The following is a 14,915-nucleotide window of genomic DNA, read 5'->3' as shown; positions in this document are numbered from 1 at the left end:
TAAGATGATTTGGATGTGAGAGTATTAGTTATACATGTTTGTACCAATAAGGTTTGTGGGAAAGTTGTTGAGTTCAATTGAGTAAAAATTGGGTTGAAAATGGTATAAATATTCAAAAACTTTAATTGAGGATTTGAAAGGCAATCCGATATCAGAATTCGATAATTTTTGTATGGTTGAACTCGTATCGGAACGGGTGTTCAGATTTCGTGAGTTTTTTTGGATTTCGAGACATGGGTCCCACTGTCGATTTTTAAAATAAATTTCAGATTTTAATCCGGAAAATGAGTAAATTCATATAGAATTAATTTCTACGATTTGTATTGAGTATATTGAATTATTTATGACTAGATTTGAGGATTTCGGACACGAATTCGCGAGGCAAAGGTTTATTGGAATCTTGAATTTGGTTGCAAAGCGAGGTAAGCGTCGTGGTTAACCTTGACTTGAGGGAATAAAACCCTTAAATTATTTGTTATGTGAAATGCACGTGAACGACGTATAGGTGAGGCGACGAGTGTCTATACGTCGTCAAATTAATTATTTGCATAATTACTTGAAAAATCATAAATTATTTTAAATCATGAACTAATTATTATATTAATTATTTCTCTCGTATTCTTTGCTCAATATCATGCATTGAATCCATGCTATAATTGTTACATACTTATTTGATTTATGTGACTTAATTTTCACTTGACGTTTAACATACTAATTATTAAAATACTTATTACATCTTTAATTTTCGCAATTAACTGCTACTTGTCATCACTTATTTCAAATAAATTATAATTATTGTATGCTTGTTGTCTTATAATTTTATATTAATTGTTGCATTTATTGGAGTAATTTCTTTATAAGAATTGGTAAATGAATATATTGGAGGAGCGGGTTGCACGCCGCAACGGAAATAAAAGTGAATATATTGGAGGAGCGGGTTGCACGCCGCAACGGAATTGATTGAAATGAATATATTGGAGGAGCGGGTTGCACGCCGCAACGGAATTGATTGAAATGAATATATTGGAGGAGCGGGTTGCACGCCACAACATAATTGAATATGAATATATTGTGGGATCGGGTTGTACGCCGTAACGAAAACTGATTCAAATAATAATTGATTATGACTGCCGAGTCGGCTTTAACTGTTGAAAAGAGACACCTGTTTTATTTATATTATTATTGTTATTGCGTACATGTTAATGTATGTGACCTGCCTTAGCCTCGTCACTACTTCGTCGAGGTTAGGCTCGACACTTACTGGGTACATGGGGTCGGTTGTACTCATACTATACTCTGCACTTCTTCTGCATATACTGGAGTTGGTCCCAGCGGCGTATAGTAGATTTGCTCGGATTCAGCTATTCGCAGGAGACTTGAGGTATAGCTGCATGGCGTTCGCAGTTCTGAAGTCCCCTTCCACTTTATCATAGCTGTATATTTCTTTCAGACAGCTTTATTTTCATTCAGACCTTTATTTGTATTATTCTAATAGCTCGTGCACTTGTGACACAAATTCTGGGATGATATTTAGATAACGCTATTATTATGGATTATTCACTATATTTCAGACCTTACTTCCGCATTTATTTCTTTGTTATTAATTAATTTAATTTTTTTTAAAATGGCTAATATTATTCTAACGTTGGCTTGCCTAGCAAGTGAAATGTTAGGCGCTATCACGGTCCCGAAGGTGAGAATTTTGGATCGTGACAATTATATCGTTTGTGTATATCCTTTTCCTATTATCAAATATAAAGAAGAGAATGAATAAAAAGTCGTACCTTTTTTGCTCGTACTTGCAATTGTTTCATTAGCAGAGCCTTAACTGGTAGATCATTATGGGTATCACATTGTCTTATCTCATCCACTCTTATTTTCAGTCATCACATCTCCAGAAATAGCTCTGGAAGCCCAAGGCAGTCACTTGAGCAAACAGAGAATGAGTTTCAAATAATGCAAAGCTCCCTTATATTTCAATACTATATAGTATATACAGGTATTCCTCAAAGTATGATTCACACAAAGAAAATCGATACCCAAGAATAATATATAACAACACTTCAGGTTCGCATCGTGAAGTCAAACAGAAATTGGAGGATATCCTAATAAATCTAGGTTAAGCTAGAATTTGATCAAGAGTGCTAACATGAGATGCAATTTTTTAAAGAACCATCACATGTATAGAGAATTCGTCTCCCACTACTACACCTAAAAAATTCATATTTGGGAAAGAAAAAAAATGCAATCAAGAAATTTTCACACATCAACCGTAAAGCGACGATGCATTGACCAAGATTCAAGTCCTGAGACTTCCCTCCTGCCGACTGAAAAAACTAACATAAGGACAACTCATAATAACCCAAAAGAGAATGTGTGAGTTTTGGTTTTTTGCGAACAACAGACATCTATGTCCCCACGAACACTAAACAGAGGTATCAAAACGCGATTAAGTGCTTTAAAAACATGCTCATTTATGACAATAACATGACACATCAACTTGTAGCAAGAAAATTTCTATCAAGTTTCAATGAAGGAAGCATTATCAAACAACTAATTAAGAGGACAGCTTTGTCTTAGAAGATAGTGTCAAATTACTTGCTTATATATATCCTATTAAATTATATGTTGCACATGTAAAAGAGTAACGAAAATTCTAAACAAATATCAATATCAAAAAATTGAAGCCAAAGTAGGATAAGCAAAGAAAAACTCAACTGGTAAAAATCTGCTCGTTATCATCTTTAAGTTCATGGCAATTGAGATTAAATGCTCCATGAAAAATGGAAGCCTGCAAATCCTACAGGTATTTAATCATAGAATCAGTGTCAAACTCCATCTAGATAAATAAAGTAGGACTGCCAATAAATTTCAAAAGCACTCTTTTATATTCCCCCTAAATTACAGTTTTCGTCTGAAACAATATATATTGAGCGAAAAGGCCAACTAAAGATGTAAAGCAATAAATAGCAGATCGAAGAATTAGTGGAGCATTAGGATTCTTCTTCTTTTGTTTCTTCGACTCAAAGTTCCAACCTTTCGTTTAAATAGAAAAATACAAATTTAGCCATGAAATTGTGAGAACTCGAAGAAGATTTGGGTAGGGATGGCAATGGGGCGGTGCGGGTGCAGGGCGGTGCGGGTTTTAGCATATGCGGGTGGTGCGAGTTTAGACATATACGGGTGCGGTGCGGGGTGGGTAAAAATAATTTTTTTAAATCATTTGTGGGTACGGTGCGGGTGCAGGTTTTAACTTTTTGCAAAATTACAACGTTTCAACTATTGTGACTGTACATATTTTTGACACAAATTCCACCTTGTTTTCCTTGTCACAGATCTGGAAAACACTTAGCAAGTTGTACTTCAACCCGTTCACGTAGTACACACTTTCGATTGAGTGTGAGAGAGATTTTTCAATCCTTCCAACTCCCAGAATGTATCTTTTCTTGCCATTTTCAAAGGATACACTCCCTCATTGCAGGGCTTTAAGTGAAAGAAAATTATTTGTACTTCCAGTCATATGCTTTGAGCAGCCACTATCCATGTACCATTGTAGGCTTCTTCCTTTCACTGTTCCCTACATAAGAAAATCGGGAGTTAGACTTAGGAACCCAAACGAGTTTGGGTCCTTTGTAATGAGGAAAGGGGTGACTGAGGGATCTTCTGGTCCAAGCATGCATCATGCCTTTTTTATATGAGGGACTAGGTTCTCTACCAGTAGTTACTTTTTCAGCGAAAACTTTATTTTTCTGCTATGACTGAAATCTGGCCTTACAGTTTTCTTTAAAGTGCCCAGTATTGCCACAGTGAGTGCAAAGCCAATTATCAGGTACAGTAACGTACTTTCTATGAGGGTTGTAGGGAATCTTTTCCCTTTGGAATCCAATCCCCTGCCTGTTTCCCCATTATTGGTGTACATGGTAGTGATAGTATCAGAGGACCAGGTCCACTTGAGTGATTTGTCAAGGTCACTCTTCACTCTTCCTAGTTCTTCATGAAATTGTTTGTTTTTCTCAAGCTCAGCACACAGACTAGACTTCACTGAATTTAAATCACTTTCAAGCTTAATGTGCGCCTCACTTGTAACTTCCTTTCCCTTTTGAGAATTTTCAGGCCTACTCTCTATTTAGGTTCCCCAATTATTTTCTTCAAGTCCACTACCACCACTAATAGATCATCTCTCTCATGCTCAATGTTAGCAACTCTCTAAGGTAAGACTTCTTTTTCCTTTCTTACACACTCAAAGGTCTCTTTTAGTTCTACCACAGCGACCATTAGATCATCTCTATCATGTTCTATATGTGCAATGTTTTCATCTAAGACATCCTTCTCTTTCTTCAGGTTCTCAATTGTTTCCTTTAAATCAACAACAACGATTACTAAGTCATCTCTAGTTTGTTCTGCTTCTCCAAACTCCACAGTTAAAACATCTTTATCATTTATAAGACTGTGATAAGCATCAATCAACACATTTTCCAAAGACATGAGTTTTTTAGGAGAATAAGATTTTAGATTTCTCTGAACATCCAGAAAATTTGCCTCATCATCGTCGTCATTTTCATCATCATCAGACTGAGCCATCAAGGCAAAGATTGAGTCATACTTAGTTTCTTCACTTTCCACTGCCATAATTGAACTATCACCATGATCATTTTCTTCTTCAGATTCGCTGGAGGAGTCTCCCCATACAGCCAGAGCTTGCTTTACAACATTGTCAGCGACATTCTTTCTCTTGAAGCATTTATCAGGAACCGGGTTCCTCTTGGTTGCTTTGTCAAAGTTGTTTTTATGCTGATCTTGCTTTAGGAGAGGGCACTCCTTGATGAAGTGTCCTGGCTTGCCACATTTATGACAGAGGTCATAATTTTTTGGCTTGCTAGAACTTCCCCTTTTTGGAATGCCTCCATTCCTACGTACCATCTTTTGGAATCTTTTTGTCAAGTAAGCCATATCACCATCCTCACCACTTGAATCATTATTGTCTGTCTTGAGAACCAGGTTCTTCTCCCTTTTGGGTTCTCTTCTTTCATTTTCCTTCTTCTTCTTCATTTCATATATTTTCATATTACCAACAAGTTCATCTATGGTCAGTGTCTGCAAGTCCTTCACCTCTGTAATGTCGTTCACTTTGCTTTCCCAAGAACTGGGCAGTACACTAAGGATTTTCTTGACAAGCTTGTTTCTTGGAATAGTTTCACCAATAGAGTAAAGCTCATTAATGAAGGAGGTGAACCGAGTATGCATATCTTGGATGGATTCATCATCTTTCATCCTGAAGAGCTCGTATTCAGTTGTGAGCATGTCGATCTTAGATTGCTTAACCTGTGTTGTTCCTTCATGAGCTATCTAAAGAGCTTCCCAGATTTCCTTGGCTGACTGACATGCCAATATCCTGTTGTATTCATCAGCACCAATGCCACAAACAAGAATTTTCTTCGAACAAAAATTCTTTTCTACGGCCTTTCGATCAGCGTCATTGAATTCCTTCCTCGTCTTGGGAATGGCTACAGCTGGGTCGCCAAGATTCTTGGTAGGAAGAAAGGGTCCATCACAGATAACATCCCAAAGCTCTGAATTTTCAGCCATGATGAAGTCATGCATCCTAGTCTTCCACCATCCATAGTACTGGCCATTGAACCTTGGTGGCCTGTAGGTAGACTGACCTTCTTCAAAGTTTGGTGGAGCAACCATGAGGATTCTTTCTAGGTGTTAGCCTGATAGAAAGAACCCGCTCTGATACCAATTGATATAATTTAAGGGTCCACCAAACTATATAGAGAACCAGGTTCTCTATAAGTTCTCACAGAAACCACTCACACTACAGTAAGTAAATGACAGAAGGAATTTTATGTGGAAAATTCCCAGCTCAACGGGATTAAAAACCACGACCTACCCTTGTAGAATTTCAACTTCACTACTGAGCAACTTTCAGATTACAATCTAAGTAACCCAGGAATTAACCTCTTAATCCCTCACTAACTTGTAACACTCTATTACAAGCCACTTTGTAATAACTCTATTATAAAGACTTTACAACTCGACTAGCTCTAGCCAAGACATAAACACAAGGGTTTATGATTTACAAAGGGTTTCTAACACAATGCTTCTAAACAAGCTACGTAGGGATTACAATTGAGAACTTTAACAAAGTTACAACTCAACTAAGGACATACAATCACTTGATATGGGAACTGGTCCGTAGCCGTATTATTCTTTGTTCTTGATGCACTTGAGAATTGTTGACTGGAGACTTGATCGCTGTTGAAGTGCTTGAGTGAATTCTCTAAGTGTTCAAGTGATGTTTTATCTTTGGTTTAATGTTGATATAATATTGATGACATCACTTGAATGATGTAAGCAACATTGGTACAAGGTCCTTCCCAATGGAGGTGACTGTTGTACTGTTGCGTGTGCAGTTAGTCATTTTCCAGCTGTAGAGAGTTGACTTGGTACAATCACCAGGGGAACTGAAGACCATTTGTTCCCCTTGTTGATTCTTTAACTTTTGAGGTACTGACGAACATCTCCAGCTTAAGTCTGGTTGTTTTCATGCGCTTGGGAATGTGAACCAATGTGGATCGGGTTCCTTATCTGGTTCTTGACATTAAGTTTGTTCGATCATAAAAACATAAAACAAAGGTACTTATAACTTATCACTTTCAAATTATTATGTTTCGAATAAAAGTCACCTTGTGACACTTCATTTCATAATCATAAAATACGGGTCTCCGTCCACTTTCATATTTCCACGGCACCTCATGCCAATTTCTCTATCACAATCGCACGGACAACTAACGTGTCAATATCATCATTATTTACTCACGGCACCTCGTGCACACATTTCATATCATAACTGCACAAACAATTCATGCCAATGTCATTATTATTTACTCACGGCACCTCGTGCCAATATTTTATTTCATAATCCGCCTGGCAATAGCCACATGCTCCCAATTTCAACATAGATCAGTCTATTATTTATTTTACCAAAACAACAAGACAAATTGCACAAGATAAAAGAATAAACACAAGAAAAATCACAACATCACATGAAAATTACCAACACAATAACTCCACATCATCACGTATCATCCCTGACAATAGTCACCCTTATCTCTCTTATAACCACCCTTATCGCTCCTATAATAGCCTCCCTTATCACTCCGCCCTGACAATATCAATAGCCACAATTATCACTCTGTATAATACCCACCCTTATCACTCCGCCCAAATAATATCCCAACACACATAACCATAGTGAAATGCCACCCATATACCCACATAATATCATCAGTGAAATGCCACCCTAATATCCTCATAATAATAAATCAAATCACACAACAATTTACACGAAATATTAACACAACACAACACAATCAATTCCTATCACCATTTGCCCAACGACCACAACCAATTCCAATGATATAGTAAAATCAATAAATTTTTCAAAAATAGCCCAAGACTCCACACAACGTATATAAAACCTCAAAACAATCAACAGAGATAGAAAATACTCAGTATATGGTAACACTTTCATTAATGCAAATTATTGATAATTATATTAACGCCTCAGTCTAAACTTATTTCATTAATTATTTGCAGATAAAAAATCCATAATATAATTATCTCCAGGAAATATCAATCAACAAACTCATGTAATTCACATAAATATTCAAGTAACAATCACATCAAATGTCATATAAAAACAAATTCAACAAACGTGACTTGAGGCATGGCAAATAGATGATTTAATAAATGCCAATAATTATCCAATTTATTACACAATAATGCTTAAGACTTTAACCCAATACATTTTGCACATATAAGCCCGAGTACGTACTCGTCACCTTGCGTACACGGCTTTTCACATTTCACAAATGGCATATAAGACTCGATATCTAAGGGGTAATTCTCCCACTCAAGGTTAGGCAAGATACTTACCTTTTTGAAGTTATGTTGATATTCCAAAATCGTCTTCTTGCTTGAATTGACCTCCGTACCGCTCAAATCTATCCAAATTAATTGTATAACTTCATTAAAATTCATTAGAAAGAATTTTGGATAATAAAATCTCGACTTAAAATTTTATTCTAAAAAGTCAACCAAAAGTCAATGCGAGGCCCGCCTCTCAGAACCCGACGTAATTTTCATGCAATCCGAACACACATTCTGATACGAGTTAAATCATACCAATTTTATCGAATTCCAATAATAAATCGTTCTCCAGATCTTGAATTTTCTTTTTTGAAAAGTTTTTACAAAAATCGCAATTTCATCCATTAAACTCAAATTACACTAAGAATATAACCATAGATTCATGAAGTACAATCACTTTCATATATAGAACACTTACCCCAACCAAGCTTGTGAAAATTTCCTCCAGAATCGCTTAAATCCGAGCTCCAAAAATCCAAAAGTGAAAATGACGAAATGACCATTTTTGGTCCTTAACATTCTGCCCAGTTTCGCACCTGCGGACGAGTAGCCGTATCTGCGGAGCCGCTTTTGTGAGCCAAAACTCGCTTCTGCGGAAGTCCATTGCCTTGTCGACCCTCGCATCTGCGGAAGCGTTTTTGTTTCTGTGAGAATCGCAGGTGGGAGGCAGTGTTCGCTTCTGCGCAAAGAGCAGCTTCTGCGGTTCACCTCTCGCTTTTGTGCTTGCGCTTCTGCGCACAATTTGCCGCTTCTGCGGCCTTCTCCATCAGCCTTTGCCCAGCTCCCCTTCAATCGCTTCTGTGAGGTCGCTTCTGTGATCAAGCTTCCGCAGAAGCAATTACACTAGCAAGTCTAAAATTGCAGTAGTTTTCTTCGAGTCCAAATTGATCTTTTAACCATCTGGAGTCCACCCGAGGTCCTCGGGACTTTAACCAGTTATACAAACATGTCCCAAAACACAATACGGATTTAGTCGAGCCTTCAAACCACGTCAAACAATGCCGAAATTACGAATCGTGCATCGAATCAAATTATGAATTTTCAAATCTTTCAACTTCTATATTTTTTTGCCAAAACGTATCAAATCAATCTGGAATGACTTCAGAATTTGCACACAAGTGATAAGTGACGTCATGGAGCTGTTCAAATTTCCGGAATCGAAATCCGACCTCGTTATCAAAAAATTAAACCTTCAGTCAAACTTTTCAAAAATCTTCTATTTTCCAACTTTCGCCAAAATGCATCGAATTGTCCTACGGACTTCCAAATCCAAATCCGGTTTCCAACTTTCGCCAAAATGCGTCGAATTGTCTTACGGGCTTCCAAATTCAAATCCGGATGTACGCCTAAGTCCAAAATTACCATATTAATCTATTGACATTATCAAAATTTCATTTCAGACCCATTTGCTCAAAAGTCAACTCCGATCAACTCTTTTAATTTAAGTTTCAAAAATGAAAATTATTTTTTAATTTAATTCTGAATCTTCTGAAAACTAAAATCGACCACACCCGCGGGTCATAATACATATTACGAAGCTGCTCGATACATTTAGTCGTTGATCGGGGCATAAATTTTTAAAACAACAAGTCGGGTCATTACATTCTCCCCCTCTTAAACATACGTTCGTCCTCGAACGTGCCAAGAATTATCCTGATGATATTAAATTACTGAGTGCATTATTTCACACATGCTCACGGGTGATTATACATCACCGTAAATTTAATAAGGGTCCGACAACATCATCTTAGTGGTGATTATTTCTTTTATCCACACTTATAAGCTTTAAAGACAATTCCTTACACTCCAATCAATTTCAAATGCTGGATTTTTACATCAACACAAGGTATTAGTCTCAAACGGCTGTAGCAATTCGTGCCAACGCACGCATCATACGTATGTCCATAACCACATCTCTTGTCATAATAGCCGTTTATAATTAATTCCCGCATCCTCAATTAATCTCATATTAACCAAAATCTCGTTTCAAATTTTCACAATACTGATGGAAACACCCAAGGCATGAAGACCTCATAATTATTTACTCAGATTAACGAGTCACATTTAAAGCCACCTGGGCACTCACCTCATAGGCTAAAACTAAATAATTACAGCACAATTATGGCACAGAAACACATAAAAGAATTATCACATAAGCCTATCAGGCATGACTCCCTATTAGTACTATAGTACAAATTAAATTTCACAAAGGGAGAGTTTAAACTCATAAAGTTTTCACCACAAGGACCTCGTCCTTATATAACTTCCACCGCGGCTTGTAGCCCAGTTTAAATATTTCACATCATATAAAAAATACGAGGATCTCGTCCTCAACTCCAAATCACAAGTATTTTACACATTGTGCCAACTGAAATTTTCAATTTCCTTTCTTTCTTCTTTTCAATAAATTTCCTAAATAATTTTCACAACACATAATGAACCCCCATTCCAATAGGGCATATAATTCATAAAATTGAAATCAATTATTCCAAAATCACATCAAAACCCACTGTAGTGAGAAATAAAAAGTCACTTTTGGACTTATAGCCCTCAATGGTGTACAAAGTAACAATGATAGACACGGGCTAACATCATCAAACCTCCCAACAGGGATAAACAAATAAGTGGGTCATAAAATTACGAAGCTCACCCATAAGCGGAGCATAATAGGAGGAATCACCTTAATATTCAGAACCGAATCAATTTAAGGAAAAATATCCTTTTATAACAAATCAGGATCATACCTGTAACGACACCATCTGGTGTAGTGGCCTCAGCCACACCATAGAAAATATATTAACGGGCTGGGCCTCTCCCTCTAGGGCGCCCTCTACCCGCCTGTCCTCCACCCCTAACTGGCTGTGCATGTGGGGTAGTAACTGCATTGGGGCCCATAACTAGAGTGTTCTGATAAAATCCACACCTCCCAAATCTGGGACAATCTCTCTTGATGTGCCTAGTATCACCACACTCATAACAACCCCTCTGAGGTCGCGGCTGCTCGTACTGAGTCTGGGCCGGATAACTGGAATAACAACTGTAAGAATCTTGTGTCGGTGGTGTAATATAAGAACTTACTGAAGCATCCCGAGTAATCTGATGTGCGGACTGAGCTGGCCGACTACTCGAGCCTCCGCCATAATAGGTCATAGTTGAAGAGTAAAATCCATTGAACCCTCTAGAGCTTCGAGACCTTTTGGCCTCCTTATACTCCCTTTCATCACCTAGAACACCCTCAATCCTCCTCGCAATCTCCACTACTTGCTGAAATGGAGTATCAGTTTGCAACTCTCGAGCCATGCATATTGTAAGATCATAATCGAGCCCCTCAATGAATCCGCAGACTCGCTCTCTAACTGTAAGAACCAAAATAGGTGCATGGCGGGCTAACTCTTTGAACCTGATAGCATATTCTGACACTTTCATGGTGCCCTGACGCGATCGTTCAAACTCTGTGTGCCATGCATCCCGGAGAGTCTGGGAAACAAACTCTTTCAAAAATATCTCTGAATATTGAGCCCAAGTTAGTGGCATTGCATCGGCTGGTCTACCTTCTTCATAAACTTGCCACCACTGATACGCTGCGCCTGACAACTGAAATGTAGTCAAGGCAACTCCGCTCACTTTCACAATAGCCATGGTGTGGAGAATACGGTGACACTTTTCTATAAATCCTTGGGCATCCTCTGAAGTTGTTCCACTGAAAGTAGGCGGACTATACCTCTTAAACCTCTCAAGTCTCTTTTGTTCTTCTTCTGATGCCTCTGGCCTGACCTTAGGCTGAACTGGAATAACAGGTTGTACCAGTACTACACTCGAAACCTGACCAATGTGAACCTGCTGCTCTGGAGTACGGGCGGTAGGAGTCTGAGTTACTCCCCCAATCTGTGAAATATTTGGTGCAACAGAGATCAATCCCGCCTGAGTTAATGTACCAAACATATTCAAGAACTGTGCTAAACTCTCCTGAAATCTGGGGGTAACAACAGGTGCTTTTGGTATCTGTCCCCAAGTGGAGCTATTGGCGGCTCCTCAACTGCTGCCCTAATAGGTGCCTTAGCAGCGACACGTGCCCTTCCTCGGCCTCTACCTCGACCCTGACCTCTTGCGGCCCTAGCAGTATGCACATGTGCCTGCTCAGCTGCCCCGGTAGCACGTGTCTTCACCATCTGTGAGAGAATAGATAGACAAAGGCTCAAATCCCACAATAAACAAATCCGCATGATAGGAATGAAAGAAGTGGAAATTTTCTAACAGTTATGTAACCTCTTGAAGATAAGTACAGACGTCTCCGTACCGATCCGCAAGACTCTACTAGACTCGTTCGTGACTCGTAGAACCTATGAACCTAGAACTCTGATACCAACATGTCACGACCCAAATCCCACCACAGGCGTCGTGATGGCACTTAGTCTCTAAGACTAAGTAAGCCGATTATAATTACAATTCAAGCCAATTTGTTTTTCTTTTTAAACATATAATTATAATATAAGTATCAAAACCAACAACGAAAATAATTACAAACAGCCTCCCAAAACTGATAATATTGGGTCACGAACTCTAACTGAATACATGAAATGATCTCAAGGATCGAATACTCAATACTATTTGATTAATAATTAACAGTACAATAAAAATAGAAAGACTCCAAGGGACTGCGATGACCAAGCAGTTCTACCTTGAATCCTTGCGTTCACACTCTAACTTTGTCCGAGCTCGATATCTCCAATACCTGGCTCTGCACAAAAATATGCAGAAGTGTAGTATGAGTACATCACAGTCGGTACCCAGTAAGTATCAAGACTAACTTCAGTGTAGTAGTGACGGGGTACAGTCAAGACACTCACTAGTCTAATAACCCTGCAATATAGTATACAAAAATAATAGAAAATAAATAACAATGATGATAACAATAATCAACCAGTGATATACACAGCAGGGCAACAAGAACACCATAAATATTGCTCAACAAATAATGAATACAAGTACAACCAATTAATCAAGTCCTTCAAATATAAATCTTTCGCCTATATGTTTTTTTCAAATAATAATCTTCAGGATATAATACTTTCCAATAAATATATTTCGAATATACTCCCTTCAAATAAATATCTATCAAATATAATTCTTTGGAATAAACATCTTTCGAACATAATTCTTTCAAATATATATCTTTAAAATATAATTCTTTCAAATAAATATCTTTCAATTATAATTCTTTCAAATAATTATCTTTCGAATAAAAGTCACCATGTGACACCTCATTTCATAATCATAAAATACGGGTCTCAACCCACTTTTATATTTTCACGGCACCTCGGGCTTATTTTTCTATCACAACCGCACGGACAACTCACGTGTCAATATCATCATCATTTTACTCACGACACCTCGCGCCCACATTTCATATCACATCTTCACGGACACTTCATGTGCCAATGTCATCATTATTTACTCACGGCACCTCGTGCCAACATTTCATTTCATAATCTGCCTGGCAATAGCCACAGACTCCCAATTTCAACATAGATCAGTCTATTATTTATTTTACCAAAATAACAAGACAAATTGCACAAGATATAAAAAAACACAAGGAAAATCACAACATCACATGAAAATTACCAACACAATAACTCCACATCATCACGTATTATCCCTGACAATACCCAGCCTTATCTCTCCTATAGCCACCCTTATCGCTCCTATAATAGCCTCTTTTATCATTCTGCCCTGACAATATCAATAGCCGCTCCTATAGCCGCTCATATCGCTCCGTATAATAGCCACCCTTATCACTCCGCTCAGACAATATCCCTACACACATAGCCACAGTGAAATGCCACCCTTATACTCACATAATATCATCAGTGAAATACCACCCTTGTATTCTCATAATAATAACTCAAATCACACAACAATGTATACATAATATTAACACGAAAACACAACACAATCAATTCCTATCACAATTTTCCCAACGACAATAAACAATTCCAATGATATAGTAAAATCAATAAATTTCTCAAAAATAGCCCAAGGCTCCACACAACGTATATAAAACCTCAAAACAATCAACAGAGATAGAAAATACTCAGTATAGGGCAACACCTTCATTAATCCAAATTCTTGATAATTATATTAAAGCCTCAGTCTAAACTTATTTCATTAATTATTTGCAGATAAAAAATCCATAATATAATTATTTCTAGGAAATATCAATCAACAAACTCACGGAATTCACATAAATATTCAAGTAACAATCACATCAAATTGTCATATAAAAACAAATTCAACAGACGAAACTTGAGGCATGGCAAATAGATGATTTAATAAATGTCAACAATTATCCAATTTACTACACAATAATGCTTAAGACTTTAACCCAATATATTTTGCACATATAAGCCCGAGTACGTACTCGTCACCTCGCGTACACGACTTTTTACATTTCACAAATAGCACATAAGACTCGATGCCTAAGAGGTAATTCCCTCGCTCAAGGTTAGGCAAGATACTTATCTTTTTGAAGTTATGCCGATATTCCAAAATCGCCATCTTACTTTAATTGACCTCCGGACCGCTCAAATCTATCCAAATTAATTGTATAACTTCATTAAAATTCTTTGGAAATAATTTCGGATAATAAAATGTCGACTTAAAAGTTTATTCTAAAAAGTCAACCAAAAGTCAACGTGAGGCCCGCCTCTCGGAACCCGACGTAATTTTTACGTACTCCGAATACCCATTCCGATAAGAGTTCAATCGTACCAATTTTATCTAATTCCAATAACAAATCGTTCTCCAAATATTGAATTTTTGTTTTTGAAAAGTTTTTACAAAAATCCCAATTTCCTCCATTAAACTCGAATTAAACGAAAAATATAACCATAGATTCATGAAATATAATCACTTTCGTATATAGAACACTTACCCTAACCAAGCTTGTGAAAAATTCCTCCAAAATCGCCCAAACCCGACCT

General features: G+C 37.4%; 1 protein-coding gene across 1 annotated transcript; it reads right to left on the bottom strand.

Moving 5' to 3' along the window:
- Window positions 1-5,346: 5,346 nt before the first annotated feature.
- LOC142167077 (uncharacterized) lies at window positions 5,347-5,691 on the bottom strand. The gene has a single exon (XM_075227236.1). The coding sequence runs from the start codon at window positions 5,689-5,691 to the stop codon at window positions 5,347-5,349; it is 345 nt and encodes a 114-aa protein (XP_075083337.1).
- Window positions 5,692-14,915: the final 9,224 nt, after the last annotated feature.

Source organism: Nicotiana tabacum, chromosome 2 (assembly GCF_000715075.1).
Source record: "Nicotiana tabacum cultivar K326 chromosome 2, ASM71507v2, whole genome shotgun sequence".
Taxonomy (NCBI): domain Eukaryota; kingdom Viridiplantae; phylum Streptophyta; class Magnoliopsida; order Solanales; family Solanaceae; genus Nicotiana; species Nicotiana tabacum.
Note: the sequence above shows the minus strand (reverse complement) of the source record. Positions and strands in the feature narration are given on the sequence as shown.